Genomic DNA, 22,362 nt, shown 5'->3' with positions numbered 1-22,362 from the left:
GATGATGTACTCCGGTTGGAAGAGTTGGTGTCTTGTCCAACTTCGCACTCCCAACCGAGATGATGTACTCCGGTTGGAAGTGTTGGTGTCTTGTCCAACTTCGCATTCCCAACCGAGATGATGTACTCCGGTTGGAAGAGTTAGTGTCTTGTCCAACTTAGCATTCCCAACCGAGATGACGTACTCCGGTTGAAAGAGTTGGTGTCTTGTCCAACTTAGGATTCCCAACCGAGATGATGTACTCCGGTTGGAAATGTTTTGTTCAACTTTGTTACAACCGAGATGGGTATTTCGGTTCATGAACTCGTTTTGCTGAAGTGCTTCGACCGTGTTATGGATTCCGGTCGACAAAGTGTTGTTCAAACGATGAGTTATACCGAGATATTTTGCTGAAGATGGAATTGATTACTACCGTGCAAACACTTAGAAAAATTTCGAGTTTCTCATTGAAAAGAAAATCATTACAAAAGGTGGGGACAGAGCCCGGTTACATCAAAAGAGTTGGAAGCAAAAATACAAAAACAAGGAAAAAGAGAACTAAACTAGGGGGGAGAGATTGGTGAACTCGTCCTCGCCAGCATCAAGATTGATGGTAGGGCTGACGTCTTGGGCACCGGGCTCAGCATTGCCGGGTTGCTCTTGCACCTCGGCCTCCTCTGCCTCAGAATCTGTGTCATCCTCTCCATCTTCAAGTCCTTCCTCGGCCTCCGCTTGCAGAGCGCTGAATACGTCGTTTGCGTAAGGCACAAGGTAGACCGGTAGCGAAGCTGGAGGAGGGTTGGCAAATACGTCGGTGTCGGAGCCTTGGCCGAGGTGTTCGCAGGCAGACTTCCAGCCTGCTTTGAAGTAGATGTCTTGCGTTGCAAAGACTTGCTTCTTGTAGCTCTCCTCGGCCTCGTTAAAGCCGGCGGTGTTTGCAGCCCGGCAAGCTTTCTTCTTCGACTTCTTCAGGGAATCCACCTCGGTCTGGAGCTCGTTTTGTTTTTTCTCAGCTGCATCCAGCTGGCCGAGCAGTCTGTTGTTGTCGGAGTTGGCCATCTCAAGAGAAGACTTAGCCCGGCCGAGCTCGGCTTGAAGGCTTTCTACCTGGCTGGCTGTGTCGTTGGCCTTCTGCCTAAGTCTGTGGATACGCTCCAAGACCAGGTGTTGTTTTTGAATGGCCTGCAAAAACAAAAGCAAAATTGATTAGATAAGAGACCGAGCAAAAACGGAACCGCGCAAACACTTGCAAAATTTTCAAAGGAACATCGACTTACCCTGGCCATAGACTTCACCGACGACTTGACCAACTGAGTGTCGGGGACGTGGTCGCTGCCGACCACGTCGCTCGGTAGTAGCAGAGCTTTGGATAGATCGAAGGTGAGCAGATGTTCTTTGTCAGCCTTGATCGAAGCCGTTGCCGGGATATCTTGACCCCAATGCTTCAAATGTGGGCGTCAGGCCGGCACTGGGGCGGGGGAGTCTGTTGGATGTTCGGTGGTAAGCTCGGTGACTAGCTCGGTGGACGGGTCTGCCCGAGCTCTTTTGCCGGCACGTCGAGCAGAGGGTTCTCGGCTGGATTGCCCGGCGGATTGAGTGGCAAGGGCAACCACGGCGCCACTGGATTGACCGGCGGCTGGCGACCGAGTTACTACGCTCGGCACCTCGGCGGATGTGGCGGTGAGCAGATTCTTGATTCTGCTGCGCTTGGCCATTTCTTGTTCTTCGGTCAGGCGAATGAGGGGAACGTCAGGAAGGGAAGGATCGGGAGGCGGCGAAGGAGCGCGAAGGAAGTCAGTTACTCTACTCCGGCGCGGAGCAGAATACCTGTATGTCGGTGTATAGCCAAGTAAATCGTTGCAATCTCGGTGACGGTACCTAAGCACGGTCCGAATTGCTTCGACGTTGGGGAATTGATAGTTGGCTTGCAAGGCTTGGATTGCTGCAAAAGAAACAGGAAAACCGGTTAGTGACAAAGTAAAGAATTAAGCTAACCAAGCAAGTTTGAGTGGCTTACATGAAGAACCGAAGTCCTTGTTTATGAACCAGCCCGGCACCTCAGCTGTTTCGTAATTGCCCGACACCCAGAAAAAATCATCGTCGTGAAGATCTTTATCCGGGGTGCCGGTCACAATTTTTTCTTTGCCCGGTCTAATCTTCAAGTAATAAGCCAAACCGTCCCCGGTATGGCCCATTGTGTATTGCCTTAATATCTTGGCTAGACCCAAGTTGGTGCCTAGCCGATTGTTCAACTCGTGAACGCCGTTGATTATTCTATAGGTATTGGTGGACACTTGGGTGGGTGCCAGCCCGGTGTGGCAAAGGAACTCGGTTATAAGAGGGTTGAGCGGGAAACGGAGGCCCCCTCCAACGATTGAGAGCACGGTGAAGGGGCATTGGTCAACTCTTCCCCAGGGTGTGGTCTCCTCTTCAGCCAGTTCGAGATGAACATCGGCCGGAATGCCGTAATCCTCTCTGAAAGCAGCTAGCACGGCCGGAGTTTCCACTAGGAAGCGGAATTTCCCCATTTGTGGCCGGCTTAGTGTATCCCGGCTGAGGGGTTTGGCACTGGTTATTGGATGCTGCTCGGTCCTGAGAGCCTCAGGAATGACAGTGGTCCCCTTGGACTCTGCAGGAAAAGGATGGCAAGTGTTAAGTGTTAGCGCGGTCGCACAAAAGGAGCTGGATTTTAGCTCGGTCATTAAGGCTGCCAAACCACCTCGGTTGTTTATTCTATCTAAGGAGCCCGGTCGCCCAAGCAGACCAGATGTTAGCCCGGTTGAGCGACCAAGTCCTTTTGTTATCTCGGTTTTTGCTGGGGTCGAGACAAACTTGTTATTTGCTCGGTTGGACTGGTTTTTTGGATCAAAAGATGATCAGGAGCCCGGTTCACCCCAGTTTTTCAGTGTTCTTCATGAATATGAAGAACACCAAGAACAATGGGAGGTTAGGTGCGGATTCTACGACCTATGCCCTAATAGCTATGTTTTTGTGCCCTAATGTGTGTATTATGAAAGAAAATAGCAACAAAGTGAGGGTGGAATGACTTACCAGTGAAGGGCAGGACCTAATCCTTCAAGCACGAAGAATGACAGCAAGTCTGGATGAAGATGCAAGAGCTCTGAGGTCAAATATCGAAGTGGCAGTAGGAAGATTTGGAGTTTGAGAAGGGCATGTATGTATAGGCGAAGGAGACCGCCCAAATTCAAATTCTGGCAAAAACGGCGGGTTGGCTGCCCGATGACCAATGGCAGCCCGCCACGTGTCCCCATTTATGGCTATGACAGGACTGAAGCGACGGGTTGCAAATACGAAGAGCCAACCGAGCTACTTTCGACGAAGAGGATGTCAGCCGAGGAATATAACCGGGCAAGTTCGCAGACAATTATGTTAACTAGCCCGGTTGAGGTTCGGCGTCTTGAAGACCGGAGAAGTGTTATCTCGGTCGAGGTGAGTAATCCCAGTCACGCTTTCGCGGACGGAATTAAGGGGCAATTGAGAGGGTGATTTATGATCTGGAGTTGGGCCGAGGTATCGACCGAGCAGGTTGAGAGCCCAGCAGTGCATTGGGCCGAGATGATCGACCGTTCGCCCAGAGAAGGGCTGCCAGAACTTGGGCCGGGCAGAACTTGGGCCGAGTGCGTCCCGCCCCAGACCGTAAAGAAGCAGCTCGGTAAGGCAGAGCTCGGTCGGACCAGGATGCTCGGTCCGAGGTTAGCCGAAGCCAGACAAGCCGAGTGACCGGCGCCCGGAATGGCACGGTCGGCCGAGGTTACCGTTTGACCGACATGAAAGCTGACCACGGGGTGCTTCGGGCTAGGCTTTGCCGAGATGCCGCCTAGCCCGGTCCCCCCTTGGAGTTTGCCAGGGAAGTGCTTGGGTATGAAGCACGGCACGGCGCAGCAACGCATAGGGCAGCTCGGCTGCCGAGCCCCAGCTGTGATGACAGGCAGTTGAGATTAGGTGATGTTCAGCAAGATCTATGCTGACAGATGGGATAGCAGAGCCACGTGTCAGGAGATGACTGGGAGTGGATATGGGGCTCAGAAGGTATATAAGCATGTCTGCGCCCCCCATACGCGACACACGAACATCTCTGTAAGGAATTCTTACACTCAAATACTCTCTCCCTTCTCTCTATCCATCCTAAGGTGTGTGCTAACTTGATCGTCGGAGGGTTTATCCGGCCACACACCGCCGGGTAGCTCACCGTTGCTTGCTCGCAGGTGATCGGACATCGACGGAGCTCGGAAGAAAGGAGTACGGGCTTGCCGAAATATTTGCCCCCCGTACAAGTGTATTTTTTATCTTTTTATAAAAAGATGTGTAGAAAAGTAAAGAGGTGATGTGATGAAAAAAAATAAATGGATAAAAAGATGGATTATTTAAAGTATGCCAAACTTGGCCTAAGATTTTATAAGATAATGGATATATAATATTTTTATAGAAGTTAAGGTTCCTCAATATTTTTATAAAGAAAATTTGACTCAGAAAAATTTCACCCCAATTTAGAAAAATTTTAATCGGGTGAAATTTCTCTGAATTGGACAAAATTTCTCTAAATATAATTTTTTTTTTGTGAAAATGTTGAGGGACTTTAGCTAATAAAAAAAAATATCTTAGACCTTTCATACTACACAAAGTTAGAAATTGATGTTTTATTAAAATTTCCAAAAATAAATATATGAGATTATAAATGAAATATAATATAAAAAAAAACTATAGAAAAAGAAAAATAAAAATAAAAAATATTTTAACAAAATAGAATTTTAGAATAGAGTCTTATAAAACATGTATATAAAAAGGGGATTAGTTAAAATATAAAAATAAATTATAATTTATCTCAAATTTTATTGAAATTGATACGAATACTCTTAATATTAGATTCAAAATATGAATAGTTAATTAATAAAAAGTGCCGACATGACAACTATGGGTTTCTCAATTGAAAAATATTTGGATTCTCACAATGGGGGATTCCCACGACCTGATGTATTTAAATTTTTTTGAAGTTATATACAGTAACATAAATAATTTAGATTATTTTGAGAATTGTAAAATTATATTTTGTGAAGGTCTCCATTATTATTGTTCTTAATGTCAGTTCTGAACTGGAGAGAAATTTGGGTCGGCTCAATTAATAACAATCACTGTGTTTGATTTGAGTTTTTTGGATTAAAATTTTTTGAAAATTGACTTTTTGATTTTTGTGTTTTTTTGTTTTTAGTGAATATTTTTAAAATTTTAAACTTTTTTTTTACTTTTTTAGATGCACCTTACTTAGATGTATCTAAAAAGTAAAAAAATTGTGAAAAAATATTTTAAAAAATTAATAAATATATAAAAATACAAAAAATGTACTGAATTCTTGTATTTTTTTGTATTTTTGATATTTAATGAATTTTTAAAAGATTTTTTTTATAATTTTTTTACTTTTTAGGTGTATTTATGTTAGGTGTGTTTAAAAAGTAAAAAAATTACTCAAAATATTAAAAAAATTTAATAAAAACAAAAAAATACAGAAAATAAAAGAGTAGAATTTTTTGAAAAGTGTTTTGAAAAATTGAAAACCAAGCAAGGTTGTTTTACTTTTTTCTGGTTGTAGGTGAACTGATCGTGAACTCTATCTTGACATGTATGAAAGCCAAATCTAACTAAAAAGTAGGTGATATCTATATATATATATATATATATGAAAAATGATTTAGACCTTTAAAAAGAGAGTTTTAATAGAACATTAATTTGTCTTTTTTTTCTCCATATTTTGTCTTTTACCTCATTGTTTTTCTTTTCTTTTTTTTTTTTTTCTTTTTTTTTTTTTTTTTTTTTATGGCCAGCTCATTAGAGCTGCACTGTAGCAGCTCTAATTAGAGCTCTGCAGCAGATCTGTATATATATATATATATCAAAAATGGTTTAAATCTTTAAAAGAGGAGCTCTAAATAAACATTAAATTGTCTTTTTCTTCTTTCTATTATGGTTTAAATCTTTAAAAGAGGAGCTCTAAATAAACATTAAATTGTCTTTTTCTTCATAAACATTAAAGAAAAATGCTTGGGAGCACTAGAAATGGAGCACTAGAAAGACTACTAATGATGTGACAGTGGGCCCCGCCCACTTTTTATGCCTTGTTTCTTCATTTTATTTATTTTTTTACCAATCCCAATGCATTAGTGCTATTAGTGGTGCATTTTTTAGTGGTCTAAATCATTGTTGAAACATTAAATTGTCTTTTTCTTCTTTCTGTTTTGTCTTTTACCTATATATATATATATATATTTAAAAAGTGTGGTGCCAGCTCAGTAGCGCTAGTGCTCTGTAGTACTGCTATGTATATATATATATAAATTTTGATAAATTATAGGAAAATATTAGGAATTTTAAATATTTTATTAATATTTTTATTAAATATTTTAAATAAGGGTGAAACTCACATCATGTGAATCTTATGTAAATCTTATACTTATGTGAAATATTTTGTAAAAATATTAATAAAATATTTAAAATTTCTAATAGTACTCTAAATTATAATCATAGACGGTAAGAAAGGAGATGGTTGGTCCCCTGCTATATAGTCTTACAACAATGCTTGGTAATTTGAATTTTTATGGTCTGAATGGCTCAAATGTCTCAGAACGACATCGTTTTAGAAGTAAAATGACGTTATTTTAATACATTTAAGATATTTAAATTATACAAATTCAAATTACTAAGTATTTTTGATAGTCTTAGGTACTATTTGTTGAGGGAAACATTAGACTGACAATTGCGATGTTCTTGCTTTTTAATTTCAACAATTGGATGAACCTCTCCTTTTAGATTTAAAAACAAAAAACAAAAAAGTCTGTCAAAAAAAACAACACTAGTATTCTGACCTAACTGAATTACTAAAATTGCCTTCAACGATAATTCATTTAACTTAATTTTTTAATTGCATACAATGTACATTCTCATTTGAAGCACTTCATAATTCTCACCTCAAATACTTTATGATCTCAAGCCACATAGTCATAACCAACTTTATTAGAGCATTTCTAACGTTATTTTTTTCTCTTTCTTTTTTATTTATTAAATTTGAGGGAAAATTTAAGTTAAAAATCTCAACTGATACCAAATATTTCAATGTCAATTTTTCAATTTTTATTAAACAATCGGTCAACTGGGAAGATGTCCGAACAGTCGATCAGCTTGTATAAATTGTCTGGAAGGACATCTTCCCGGTCATCCGTCCTTTTGATTTTGCAAGCCAAACAACCGACTAATCGTCCGATGTGCAACTACCTACAATAATTTGATGAAACGCTAAAACTTCTCTCAATTTGATAAAAATTTTGAGTTTTCTCTCATTTGATATTGATTTGATATGGTGGTTGAAATAACAAGACGGTACTTATTTCATTAAGGGTTGGTTTGGAATGTTCTAAAAAATTGTACTTTTTGACTTATTGACTTATATGGGTTGGATTTGATGTGATGTGTTAAAGAGGTGATGTGATTTAAATAAGATGATGTGACTTAAATAGGATAGTGACTTTTTGACTTTTTGTATTATTTAAATTATGCCAAACTTAGCCTAAATTTAAATTTGATAAAAAAAAAAAAGAATAAGCATTGAAAACACTCCTACTTCAAGCCATATATCAGTATGTATTTGACTATTTAAAATAGAAAAATTTTATAATGCATGTCATAATGTCCTGTTATTTTTTTTTTTAATATTCGGTCTTATCTTAATGAACTTCTAAACGCACAATAAGAATTGTATAAAACAAAAATCTAGAACAAAAATGAGTGAAATCCCAATTGGGAGTGACCCCCACCACCCTTAGTGAATGTTGATTGATCCAAAATTTTTTTTTTTTTTTTTGTCCTCTCTTTAACCCCCACGTGTATGTGAGAGTGGCAAGGGCCTGTATCAGTTTTGAATCTAGAAATATGATGATTCAACTGAAAAGTGCAACACAAAGGCTTGGGAACACACACACACACACACACACACACACCAAAACAAAAAAAAAAAACAATTCCATACCAATTTGGTGCTCTTGGTCTCTCCTTGGTATATGGTTTTTGCCTCAGCACTTAAAATCTTCTTGTATTTGTTTCGTTTCCTACCAATCAATAAAGTTGATTGACAACAATTTTCCTCTTTATTCAAACCAAACTTTCAGTTTTTCTGATCTTACAAACATGCATTGGCTACTCATTCTTACTTCACCTCCCCACCCACCCACAAAGGACTAGCAGCACACACCACTTGAGCTAAAATCCTTTATGCACAAACAGGGACACATACATACACAAACACTCTCTTCAAAAAAATAAATAAATAAATAAAGGGAAAAGAAACATACTCTTGCGACATTCCAATGCCATCTGGTGTTAAATACAAGTGGGAAACAGCTGCTGTCATACTTAAATTGGAAACACAATTCTACTTTGCATCAGAAATTGAATAATTCCAAAAAAAGGAAAAAAGAAGATTAAAAAAAAGGATGCACCTCACTCTCATAGTTGAGGAAATAACATATAAAGGGCAACAATATATATAGAAGGGAACCCTCTTATCACCTTAGAGAGAGAGAGAGAGAGAGAAGCAAAATTGAAAGATTTTCTTTAAAATCAAGCAAGTAATTTAAAAAAATAAAATATTGAAAAATGCATAACATCAAGAACAAACACTTAACATGGGTTATAAGACGTCAAAAGGTTCAGGCAGATGCTCAAATCCATTATCAAAGATGGGTCCTTGATCAGACTTATCATCAACACTGTGCAGCCAGTTTGTGTTCTTCAAGTCTTCCTTGAGTAGAATTGCATCATACCGGGAGCTCTCATAGATGTCCCCTTCAGTGAGTTTTGCTGAAAGTCGACACTTCTCTTCTTTCGTCCCATTTTCAGGAGACCTATTGAGATAGTCTCCGTTTTCTGAAATGACACCATTATTGCTTATAGGCAGGTTTCCGTTGACAGAAGCTGGAGCACTAAAAGCACGACCGGTTTGGCCTTTTTGTTTGGCAGACCGAATGCTCTGAGGGAAGAGGGTGGTACCCGAAAGTGGACGAATGGCACCGTTACTATTTCTGATGTCCTAAAGAGTAGAACAGAAACATATTTAAGATTTTTATCCGACATGATAAAGCTTATGTCCCCTACAACAAGAAAATGGTAATGTATTTTATAATTTAGATTCCTAGAATTACTTTGAATTTTGAAACACCATAGAAAGACCTGAAAACACGAATATCAATCCACGCATGAACAAGTCTCCTTTTTGTATAATGTAATATAGGCTAGATAAGTGCAGATATTATTTCCCAATCTATCACAAAATGCCAGGAAGAAAGAGTATGCATACCATATGTCTGATAGCCATGTCCAGTGATTTCTTTGAGATAGTCCTCCCAAATCCTGAGCTATCTGTGGATGTTGCTGAAGTCTTTATAGGTTTCCGCGTTGATAGTTCTGAGACAAGTGATGATGCCTTACGAGACTCCACTGTATCAACAGCTTGCCCATTGGAATGTGAATGGCCCCTTACGGAGGGTTCTGTGAGTCTTCCCCTAGAGACAATGGGTGATGGTTGTCTTCTTGGTAAATTTCCAGGAGTTGACATTTCTATATTCCCCTTCACAGTAACAGCCGCACCAGGCCTGGACCTACCAGCAGAAAGTGGCCTGTCCGGCAATGTTGTTCGTAGGTTTGGTGGTGTCTCAAGTGAGAAATCAGGAAGAATCATTGGCTGTGGTAGGGGCCTAACTCGTGGACTAGGGGAGCTAGGCCTGGATGATGTTGATGCATTGCGCTCATTAGATAGAACACGCCCAGATGATGTTGAAGGTCTTGTTGCTGGAGATAATGGAGATGAAGAAGGTACTAAATTCCGACGAGTAGGCGTTGAAGGCCGAGAAGCTGACCGTGTGGTTGGGGTATTCAAGTTTGCAGGAATTTGGGGCCTAGAACTTAGAGTTGAAGGCCTTGAATTTTGGGATGGTTTGGTTCTCTCAATGGAAGAGCTGGTGGGTGCTGGACGAGCTCTAGAAGGAGTTGAGGATCGGGATGTCACTGAACGGGCAGATGGAGTGGAAGGTCGGGCAGATGGAGTGGAAGGTCTGGAAGATTGAGTGGAAGGTCTTGCAGTAGATGAGGAGCGAGTCGTGGGGGTAGAAGGTCTTGTGTAAGATGAGACTGAAACTGAGCTTGTGTTGAGGATTGAGGTAGATTTATTTGAGTAGGTACTATATTGACTACTAGAGATTGAAGGGCGTGTCGCTGAAATGCTTCTGATTGATCTCATGTGATTATTGCTCTCTGATTGCGATACTGAAAGCTGAAATTGAAAGATTGGCCATTTATAATTTCTAGCTCACCAACCAATTTATGAAATACCATTTACCATAAACAAATCTTTATTGAATAAAGATCTATGCTAAAAATAGATAATAAAAAAGAAAATTACTGAAATAGGACCTCGATTGTTTGAAAAAGGGAAAAAGGAGGTATTACGTTAGGTTTACAATCTACCAAAGAGAGATGGTACTGGCAAAGGTTTACAATCAACCAAAGAGAGATATTACTGGAGAAGCCATTAGTTAATTTACGTGGGTAATCCATGGTGACATACAGTGCTTTGTTCAGCAAGGTTGGCTTGCAGCCAAATTAGTGGAAACGTAAAAATAGAGAAGCAACCTAAGACAGCCTAAACCACATCAAAAGAGTCAGTTTGGATTAGTACCATGGTTGACCAGACCCCCAGCTGGTCTCCAATCCATTGTGTGGATTTCACCCCTTGACAAAAAGAATGTCTCCACTGTCCATAGTATTCACTTTCATAATTTTCTAGTTCCTACAGACCCTTGAGCCCTATATATGTTTTTGAATGCTCTCAGAAATACCAAAACAAATAATTAAGGCTAGTCTGGAAGTCAGCTTAAATACATCGTCTTGGACAAGTATAATCTCTCAGACGATATACCAATTGACCAGTTTTAATAAGTTCCTTAGTATTAGATTCCCACAGGAAACCTATCAGTCTCAGCCTTTAACAGAAAGGATTCAGAATTCACTCTTTCATGATCAGGCAAGGACAACTGTACTATATCAGATCAGAAGAGACAACCATTTAATACTATCACTGCACCATTGTCTCTGAGAGACCAAACCAGTTCTATAGATTGGACAAGCTTACTAAAATAGGTTGGCTTTAGGATCAGCAAGTTCTGATATCAGGCAGATTTCTCGGTTTCCAAACAGCTAGAAGAGGGAAAATTGTCTGGAGGTGGGTTACTCTATATGCATCACACGCAGATAAAAGCAGAGGCAAACGCACCAGAAATGTAGAAGAAAAATCTTATATAACTTATAAGAAAGAAAACACAAAGTTATACCCTTGAAGCCTTAGTTGTAGAAATTGATCTAACCAAGGAACTGCTTCTTGGAGCTGCTGAGGGTGGTTGAGACTCACTTCCATCTGATGAAGGAAAAAGAGGAGTTCCAGGAGGAGTGAGCAGCCTATGAAATGAAATGGTATAACAATAAATCAGAAAGCCACAATAATGAGTAGTTGCTTGGTATTTCAATCAAGTTTCACCAAAGTAACTATCATAGCACAAGAAAGAGCTTCATAGAGATGTCAAATTTCCAATTAACCAAAATAAGGACATCCAGTTTTAACTTGTTTGTATCCTCAAAATACTATATAATAATAAATAAAAATAAAAACTAGTATCTTCAAGACAATTGCGAGTAGAGAACTTATGCATTAAAGATATAAAAAAAAAATAGAAAAAGAGCAGAAAGATGTATTTCAATTCCAAAATCATCATTCAGAAAGAAGTTCATACAGAATTATGTGGAGAAGGCTTGAAATTTTTTTAAAGTTTACTGGGAGACATGCTTCAAGGTGTTTATCAAAAGAAGACCCTCTGAACAGCCAGAAGCATTAGAACAAAGTAAAAAAAATAATTGGCTGTACATCTGTTTCCCAAAGAAAAAGCTGTGTGATGTTAATGTGAACATGCCAGGCGAAACTTGGTCTGGGTGTGAAGATTAGGCAGTTTGACAACCAATCCCCAAAGTTTTGTCTACAGAAATTGCCAACACAAAAATATACTAACATGACCGAGGTGTAATTATTACCTTCTTCCTCAGTTCCAATAAAGTCTCTCAAGAAGCGAGTGCATGTGTTGAGGTAGGGGGAAGTCGGATAGCGCATTATAGTCTGACCCAAATTCTATCTTTAATTTATGACCTTTAGTCCTTGGCTCTATCCCATACAGTATACATACTTATCAAATCTGCACCTGAACACCTTGAACTCATTCCAGGCCCTAGGCCACGAAGGTACCACTGTCTACCTCTAGGCTTTTGACATTCACTTCTAGGCTTATTTTGTCACCACTACTAGGTCTTGATATTCTGAACATATTCTCTGTTAAGGCTTTAGGAAGAAAAAAACCTCTCCATTCCACCCCCAAAATGACATTTTCTTTGCAACTCTCAACCTTCTATGTGAGGGGTGCCGTTTTTCGTAAAAAACATCTCACAACTAGCTTCATCTTTCCAGGGGGTTCAACAGTAACATTTCTGTTGTGTTTTATTTCATCTCTGGATTATCTTATATGGTTGTCTATTCCTGCCCGATTGCCAGTATGTCGAACTTGTGACAATACATTTAAAATAATATCATGGTCAACTTTGATTATGTTGGGTTTTTGGGAATATAGGCTAAGCCATAGAATATTGTTCTTTATAGAGTGGAATAGCCATTTAGAATTCAAGTAAGTGACCCCAACTGATTGGGACACACGACTTTGGTTTGGTTTGGTTTGGTAGAGGGAACAATTGATAGCTCTCTGTTTTGCAATTGTCTACTTTTCAATGGTTTCATTGGCAGGAAAAAAAAAATGCTTAGATTCTGCGAGGGTTTTCTACATTAAAAGACAAACTTGAAATAGAAAGCTCACTAGAAAAGCAATTCTCATTAAAATCTCTACCCTGCTTCTAATACATTCCCAATTCCTACAACTAGTGCCAACTGTTGGAACTACACAACAATCAATTCAACATATACACATTCTTTATGTGGCAGCTTAGCAAAATCTGCCTATTTAAGAGAAACTATTGCTATTTATCATTAGTTTCAGAGTGACAACTGGGGACTCTGGATGTTAAAATAAATTTCCCAATCAAGATAGCAAGAGTGGCTTAATAATCGGGCTTCTGCTAATACCACATATACACATCTCGAGTGGTTGAATAAACTTCGTATCACATATAAAATTGAGAGCTGACAAATCAATTGAAAAAAAAAAAGTGCATACTGAGAAAGGTTCTCTACTTGACACCATCAATTGAGTCAGTTATGCTTTCAACCAAAGCAGACAAAATACAAAGAAGATTTGAATCTTAAAATTAACAGAGATGGCCCCTGATCCTTTCATAACAAGTGTTGTCTCTGAAGGTGTTGTATTGTTAATCATATAAGGCACGAGTATAATTGAAGAAATTATTGTGCCAGCACAATCTCACTTTAGCATCAGTGATTAAGAGAGATTGAACAAGAAGAATAAAAGCGATTTCCTAATTTCCATTAGTTCAACTCGACATGATCTATGATATTGTTGACGACAATCAGGTATTCAAGAAGTCAGATCTGAATTTAGATAGTGCAGTTAAAATAAAATCAAGGAACATATTTGGGATGTTACCAATCATAGTCATGCTTTCCTCCTTCGGTCGATGACAATAGATCATCCATTCCACTCCTAGCCAATTTTGCAGACCCAACTGAAAGTCTCCCAAGTTTCACTGAAACACAACACAATAGCTATTCAATATAATATAAACCATTTCCAAGTCTAAAATAAAACCAACAATTGGAAAATTTATGTTAATAATCCAAAAAAATATATGTATATATATACATATATATTAAAAATTAAAAGTAATTTGGATTCATTATGAACAACCGACTCAGAAACGGCGTCGTGATAGACGTTTTCCAATGAAAGAGGACACCAGAGAAGTATCATTTTCAGCTTGTTAAATCACCCAATCTCTGTGAAAAGAAGCAAATAATGCTAACTGGAAGCCGACAAATCAAATCAGAATTAAAATGAACAAGTTTACATGTATTTTATAATATTATCAAGTATCAACGGACCAGTCATCCTCCAAATTAAAACAAATAAATCAAAGTTCATGAGCGTGTTTCATTCAGTAAACAATAACGAAACACAGTGAAATGGATGAAGATTCGTACAGTCCGATTCGTCCGAGGAAGCGACGGAGAGACTCCGACGGTTCCGAGAGAAGAGATCCAAGTTCTCGTCGGTATCCCTGGAGATACCGGTGAGGCTGAGACCACGTCGGTGCTGCGCTCTCGTCGGAATATTCCTTCCGGCGGCCAGAGATTCCTTCAAAGTCCGATTCATATCTAGGAATGGAGGACCAAAACCATCTCCAAAGCAGAATATGTGAAGAAGAGTACGAGAGAGAATCAGTTATTAGAGAGAGAGAGAGAGAGAGAGAGAGAGAGATGCAGTAGATGCAAAGCCACACACGGAGCTTGTTGTGATGTTTACGTCACCAAATTTTGAGAGAGAGAGAGACAGAGAAGAGAGAGAGCGAGTATAGATCTATACTGGGTGGGAGGGAGCGGTTGGGAGTTTTTGAGGGCGAAGAGAATAATGAGAGAGAGAGAGAGAGAGAGAGAGAGAGAAGTAACCCCTAACCCAACTGTATGGGGGTGGGGTGGCATGGTTACATTACAGATAAACTTTTGATAACCAAAATAGTACCAACGTGTCACACACACGCTCTCTCTCTCTCTGCTAAGCTAAGCTGTCTCCATGTGATTAGTACTTCAAATCTCAGATCCCCAACCTTACTGCTCATTTGATTTTAATTATTCTTATCAAAGTATTAGTAATAATGTATATCTTCACGGGTTTATTTGCATTTTTGTTATCATATAATCATCATCCTGATTATTTACACAAAATCAATGTCAGCTGTTGTCATCCTAACTAGTCGATTGAGGTTTTGCTCCACATGAGTTATTTTAATTAAATTAATAAATAGCAATGTTAAGTATTATAAAAAATATTTTATGAAAATGGTCATGAAATATTTTTAATCCTTAGATTAAATATATAATAAATTACAAAGTGTAATACAAGGATGAAGATTTATTCATGATCATTTTCATGAAGTATTTTTCATAATACTTAACATTTTTCATAAATAAATAAAGATAAAATGTATTAAAATTATATTATATTTAAATTATAAGTATGTTATTTTTTTTCTTTAATAATTATCAAATCAATTATTAAAAAATTAAAATTTATCTTAAATATAATTTTTTTAATCAAATTAAAATAATTAAAAAATCAAACTAAATTAACTCATCCAAACGAAGGCTGAGTTAGGACCATTTATTATTTATACTTTTTTAAGTTTTTGTAAAATTTAAAACCAGAGAAATTTGAGATATATATTTGGCGTTTAGATTAAAATAGTCATAAAATGACAAAATAAATTAAAAAGTAAATAAGATAAAATATCACATCCAAACTATAATTATTTTATTTTTCTCAAACAAAAGTAAAAAAAATTAAAAAGTATATTCCAAACGAGATTTTTTAATCTGAAACCAAAAATTAAAAAGTCAAAAAACCAATCCACATTCCAAATGAAAACATAATTGTATAATTTCAGAAAAAAAAATATTAGTGATTTTAATTATTAAAATTGAGTGTTTTTCACACAATATAGTGTATATTTAGACACAAAGAGGCCTTGTTGTGTAACTTATAACCATGGGATCAAAAATTGGAAAAAACCTCTCATCGTTTTTTGAGCATTTAAATATTTTATGAATAAAATCGAAATTAAAAAATGGAGATTTAGAATTACTTTCCATTGCAGTTGAAAAATCAATATGCATGATGATGGCCCATCAAACGACTTACCCCCATGGGGCATAGGGGGTGACTTTATACGCTGCAATAAAAAATTGGGATTTTTTATAGGCAGTATGACTTAGCTTAACTTAAAATGCTTGACTACTTGTGGTTAGTAGGTAAAAATAAGGTGGATGGTAGCGATAGATGAAAAGGACAAAAAAATAAAAATAAAAATTAAAAAATTAAAAAAAGATAAAAAATAATAATACATTGTGAATTTGAAAAAAAAAAAAATCAAATCAATGATAAAATTTATGAACTTTAATTATTAAAGTGTTAAACTTTTCCAACAATTTGTAATTATTTGAATCAAGCGCATCACTTATTTAGAATTCTTAACCCCTATCTAAAAATCTCGGGATTCCGGTATTATCGTACCATATCTCGGCAATACCATAACCATCTCGGCAATCTTGCTTGTCCAGGTGACACCTTGGCCAACACCTCAACCACGGCACGTGACGCTAAAAATACGTCCCCACAACTGCCTCCTAAGTTCCATTACCTCGGCAACCTAAAGTGATGGAACCTGTATCGTTTGATCTTCTAACATGTTGGCTAAATAACATGCTCAAGATGCTCCTCCAGCCGAGATCATGACTAGTGAGTTCAAGAATATCAAGAATCCCAACTGCACATAAGCTGTCACACATAATTATCTCAACTGTTTCATCCACGTGTCATCACCTGACTGGTTTGTACTTGTCACGCGTTAGGTGCATCACATTAATTCTGTCTCACGCCGCCTGATGTCAGCATAGGCACATCTTCCCAAACATTTGAAATGATTCATTGCTGCCTTTTCGTTTTTCAAAAAAACTGTTTCCCCTTCTCTCCGCTTTTTCACTTTTGCATTCACCATTCTCTCTTTTCTCAAACTTTCTCTCTCCAGACCTCCATTACCAAACTTCGAAGCTCTCTGCAACCAGGCCGCTCCACCATCTCCAGTACTTGTTCAACCATCATGTTCCAATCAAACGCACCATTTGACTTCGGCAAGCACGGTTCCGGCATTCGTTTCTTCAATTTCACTCTGTAAGTCTTCCATTCTTCTCAATTTCAGTTCCATTACACTTTTTAATTTCTTTATGTTCTTGAACTTGCCTCCATGTTTTCTAGGGAAATCAAAACCAATTGAATCCCGAAATCCCCTTAGTTTTCCAAAACCTTCATCCTAGTATTCCTTGGGGTTTTGCCGAGGTTCATAGGTCGCCACAAACACTTCTGAACAGAAAATCGTATCAAACTCACTTGACCAAGGTCATTGGTATGTTCAAATGAAGGGTAGATATAACAACCCCGACCTGTGATTAGCCTATAACCTATGATTAAGAATGCCTAATAAGTAATTAAGAAGAAATTCTGAATTAATTACATGTGTATTGCATTATTTGTGTTTATATCTGTTTGTTATAGAAAGATCTATCAGTGTTTCTGTTTCTTAATGCGAATTGAAGGCCTTACCGGCATCCGATCACGAAATTGACTCAGTATATGTGTTATTTAGAATTTTTAGAATTTTATGATAGATTCAATTGAAATTTGATTCAGAATCAAATAATTAGAATAAAATAATGCCAACTACTTAGGCCTAAACCAAGCTTAATTAAGAAAACATAATCAAGCCTATATAAGGCTCCTAGATTACAAAACACTCTCATTTTGTCATCCTTGAGAGCAAAAACGTGAGAGAGAAAGAGGCCAAGAGAGATTGAAACCAAAAAGGAAGAAGAATAAGGAATTAGCTTGAACTAAGCTAGAAACTAGAAATTTGGAAAGAACAACTTGGAATTCTTGCAAATTAAGACTTAAAGGTAAGACATCAACCTTTTAGTTATGTAACTGAGTTGTAAAGCATGTGAAATTAAGTGAACTAGGTGAGTTAGCATGAGAATTGAGCTTAGATTTAGAAATTTAGGAATAGTTCATGCATGCTTGCATAATTCATGAAGTTTTGAATTCAATTCCAAACATTCACACATGCATGAAGCTTTACTTGCATACTTTGAAGAATCCAACTTGGTTTCGCTTGTATTCCTTCAATTGTTCATGTTTTAGAAGCCTTGAACTTGCATCATTACATACATGTTGTATATACATACAGTTCAAGTTTGTTTTTGGATAATTCACTTGCTTTTGGGCCTTGATTTTGCAAAATGATCTTTAATTCATAATGTTTTATCAGTTTGTATATGTTTCCTCAAGTTTTGGGCCCAAAAGGATGTGTTTTCTTTGTTTGAATTTGAGTTTTGAAGCTTGGAAAGCAATCCGGAAATTCTAGAATTCTGCATTGCTGCTCGAGCGACCAAAGCTGTGCTCCAGCGACCACCCTTTGCTTTTCATCTCAACTCGTGCGAAAAGAAGTTGGCTCGAGCATAAAATTCATGCTCCCAGAAGTTTTACAAAATTTTGCAGACCACTTAAGCGACAAAAGTTATGCTCAAGTGAAGACCTTATTTACTCAGTCTTGCGCTCGAGCGACCGTCAAGCATCCGTCGAATGGAAAAATCATGCAACCAGTGCTTTTGCAAAGTTTTACAAACCGCTCGAGCGACCAAAGTTGCGCTTGAGCGACCACCCTTATTTTTGAACCTTAGCTCAAGCAAAGGAAGTTGCGCTCGAGCGATGATCCTATTTTCAGCAAATTTGACTAAGTGTTTCAAATCACATTTTGGCACCCTCATTGCATCATAGGTATTCTTAAGTCCTAATTAAGACATAATAATGAGGATATGGCTTAGAAACACACTAAGAACGAAACGTAATGAATTAAGTATTTTTCGAGTATATGTTTCAGTGTGCATCTGTTATCTGTCTGTGTAGGTTACACGCCGTAGGCTATTTGATTTGTCTGCTCTGTCTGTTTACTTCTGGAGCCATCTGTGAGTAATAACTTAGTAAAGCTATGTTCAACTTTATTTATTTTTTTATGATAAAATAAGATCTTTTTTCTAAAATGTTATGTTCTATACAATGAATGATTGTTTAATTTTTGAAATGTATTCGTGGCATCCTTAGCATATCTGTTAGCTGTTACCCGGTATCGGAGGTTCCATTATGGAATTTAGTAAATCTGTAATCTGTTACCCATACCGAAGGCTCCATCATGGAGCTCAGCATATCTATTATCTATTACCTGGATTCGAAGATTCCTTAATGGAACTAGTTGCTTATAACCACCATCTGTTCTATATCTGCTTTGTATTTGTTTTGTATTTGCTCTGTTAACGCTAATGGATGTACCACGCATGATTAAGCATGAACTCTAATTTCTATATATGATTTGAATAAGAATGTGAATATGGATATGCTTTTGTTTCTGAGATAAATATGAATCTGCTTTCCGAATTTGATATGGGACATCATTCATTTAAGTCCTTTTACTCTGTTATTATTCACTAGGCTCTCGTCCACAGTATTATTTATATATGTGAGTGATCAGGTGCGCAACCAAGCCCAATGATGAATCCTTGGAATTCTATTTAGTCGACCAACCTTTGTGCCTCTTGAGAAGGTTCTGAAAAAGTCATGTGGTCGTGTTTTGTGAACTAAGTTTAAGACTTCGCTTTCTTTTTGTAAAATTTGAACAAGTTTCTATTTATTTGTATATTGGGCTAAGTTCCCTTTTGGTTTTACCTGTAAATGTGTGTGACATAAGACTAATGTAAATCTGACATCACATGTGTGTACATAAAGTTTTAAATTTATGTCTCATGTATGTCTGTAAGGCTCAATAGACTATGTATGTTTCATATATCTGCTTCCACAGCCCTTTATTATGTGTTAATTTGTTCACAGGCCTTTGGTAATCCCAGGATTACTGGCCGATTACGGCGCCAAACTTATAGAGGCGGGTTTGAGTCGTGACAGTAGATTTCCCAAGTAAATTAGAGTACTTTCGTCAAAAGTTTACATTCCAGCCAATATCCACATTAAGTTAGTAGGTGAGAACGATTTCATAATGCTTGGGGACAACTATATACCCTTTCCTGCTGTAAGGCTCGGGAATTTTGTAACAAATTTATTAAATAAAAATTATTTTTTTCTTGAAGAGTTATTCTAATTTAATGCATAAGGTATAGAAGTTTGGCACACTTTAAATTAATCATTGTTTAGAGGCCTTGATTAAACTAAATCCTAATTAACACTAATCCTCATAATTAGATTAAGGAAGCTTCTAAAGGCAATATAGAATTTTGTCCTCACTTGATTGTCTTATTCATGAGTGTGTATATATAAAAATAAATAAATAAATAAAAAGAGAGAGGGGAGGCTGGCCAAGTCAACTCTCATGGAGAAGGGTTGATTTTGTCTTAAATAAAGATTCATCTCAAAAGTTGTAGACGTCCACGAACGTCCCGGGAGGATGAGTCCCGTTCTGTTCATTTGGGCTCACCACAGTTCAGGACTCAAAGTCACGGTCCTGTATCTAATCTCGCAGAATGCAATGCATGATCGATGAATCATCAAAGAGTCCAAGTCCGGCAAATCGTTTTTGAAAACAGATTTTTTGAAAGAAGTGCCAAACATGGACTACTTTGCCAGATACAGAGTCCCCACCTAAATATTTTATTTTGGAAAATTTAGGAAACCCTGACTCGTTGCCTAAGGCCACGTGTCCGTCATCACCAAAGTTGTCTCGGCTCGGGAACTTGGATACGATTGGGGAAGGTCACTTCGTGAGCACCCTCGCTCGCCCGATCAAAGATCGGCCTCTACTATCCATGATATCAAGTTTTGAAAACGTTATGCATTCTTATTCCGGTTATTAGCCTAGATTTACTACGTGATGCGCACAGCATACAAGTATAGACTGGGTCACCTGAATTGGAACGAAACATCTCATGTTTGTTTTGAAAACGGTTTGCTACTCGCAAGCAGGCTAAAATGTGGATTTGTCACCCTTAGGTTGGCTTAGAAAACATGATGATTTGTCACTCTCAAGTGGGCTTAAAACTCACAATTGATGAATTATTCCAATCCAAATAACCCAACCTTCACCCACAGGCATTCAGGCAGGTATATCACATAAGCAATTAGCCTCATGGTAAGCATGCTATCATGGCAGTCACTCACACACATGCGGGGGTGCTAAAGCATAAACACTTACCGAGTACTCCAAGCCAAAACAGAAACTAGTTAGAAATCAATGCATGATCCTAATTATACAAAAATGCCTAATGCAACACATGCAAAAATGCAACTGCAATAGGCTCGGCTATTCTAAGATGGCATATGATGATGCTACAGCTAACACGTATTCAATTTGGAATTGAAATACAAATGCAGTTAGTATGATGCGCCGAGCCCTGGTGCATGCAAGACTGATGAATGATGCAAACATGCAAGCATAAGTATGCTAATTGAAACATGCCATAATCTAACCATCATAAGCTGGTAAATAAAATGGAAAAAGACGTGGGGTTGGAAGACATACATCACACACACGCACACTTATTACAATTGTGCCCTCGCTCGGAGGGTCCGAAAGAATAATACAGTCCGAATAAATAATTAAATATTACAAAACTCTAATTAATTAACAAATTAACTAGGAAAGCGGATAAACTAGCATGCAAGCTTATGGACCGCCTCAGCTCTGTTCCGAATGATGAAAGACGCATGCTTGAGTTGCCTGGCGCGGAAATCCATTGCGATGCCCCGATTCGCCTCTGTTTGTAATTAATCCCGGAATGCTATGCAAAGCTCTGGAAGGCTGTTGATTTCTGATTTGCTGCAACATAGAGCAAGAAAGGGGCACAACAAAGTATTTTCACATATGTATGCATGACTACTCTTTAGGGAGTGTAGTCCTCGATCCTCATGCCACCAATCACGCATCTCGATGCATGATGGCCGAGGAGTCGAATTACACGACTTGATGTGATATGAATGCACATGAAAACACAGCAAGACCTAAACTCCATCATGGGTAATCTGGAGTGTCGGCGACCGGGAATTGAGACACATTCCGTCACTCGGAGTACAAAACGTCCCTCGTTTCCCGTGCTTGGGCTAACTCCTATCCCAAACACAATGCAAATGAGAAGGCATACACAGTACGACTAACATACAAACTAGCATACGCAATGCTATGAAATGGCATACAAAATGCTCGATGTAACATGGCATACACAATGCTCTAACATGCAACCTAGCATACGCAATGCTATGGACCGAAATGGCATACACAATGCACGATGTAACATGACATACGCAATGCTATGGACCGAAATGGCATACACAATGCACGATGGACTTACACCAAAATGAGTGGACCTCAACCACACTCACATCAGTGGCCATTAGATGAAAATGAGACAACCGAAATGCGTGCACACATGCACAAATACCAAGGACCGAACCTAAGGCATCAAATGCCACTCTTCCAAAGCATGGCAAGGGATGAAAG

At 38.1% G+C, this 22,362-nt stretch overlaps 1 protein-coding gene across 2 annotated transcripts; it reads right to left on the bottom strand.

Annotated features, from left to right (window-relative positions):
- Window positions 1–8,335: 8,335 nt before the first annotated feature.
- On the bottom strand, window positions 8,336–14,879 carry LOC114297570 (uncharacterized). 2 transcript variants are annotated; one of them, XM_028242012.2, is made up of 5 exons: window positions 14,243–14,879; window positions 13,689–13,788; window positions 11,367–11,490; window positions 9,338–10,309; window positions 8,336–9,070 (listed from the first exon to the last, which is right to left on the bottom strand). In XM_028242012.2, exons 1-5 carry the CDS (start codon window positions 14,412–14,414, stop codon window positions 8,672–8,674), a joined length of 1,767 nt encoding a protein of 588 aa, XP_028097813.2. In that variant the 5' UTR covers window positions 14,415–14,879; the 3' UTR covers window positions 8,336–8,671. The 2 variants fall into 2 exon arrangements, with proteins under 2 accessions (XP_028097813.2, XP_082775072.1); XM_082918946.1 differs by having other exon boundaries at window positions 11,367–11,449; window positions 14,243–14,728.
- Between the last annotated feature and the right edge of the window lie 7,483 nt (window positions 14,880–22,362).

This window comes from Camellia sinensis, chromosome 3 (genome assembly GCF_055761805.1).
Source record: "Camellia sinensis isolate YWXY chromosome 3, ASM5576180v1, whole genome shotgun sequence".
In the NCBI taxonomy this organism is placed as follows: domain Eukaryota; kingdom Viridiplantae; phylum Streptophyta; class Magnoliopsida; order Ericales; family Theaceae; genus Camellia; species Camellia sinensis.
This window is presented reverse-complemented; position numbering and strand designations above follow the sequence as displayed.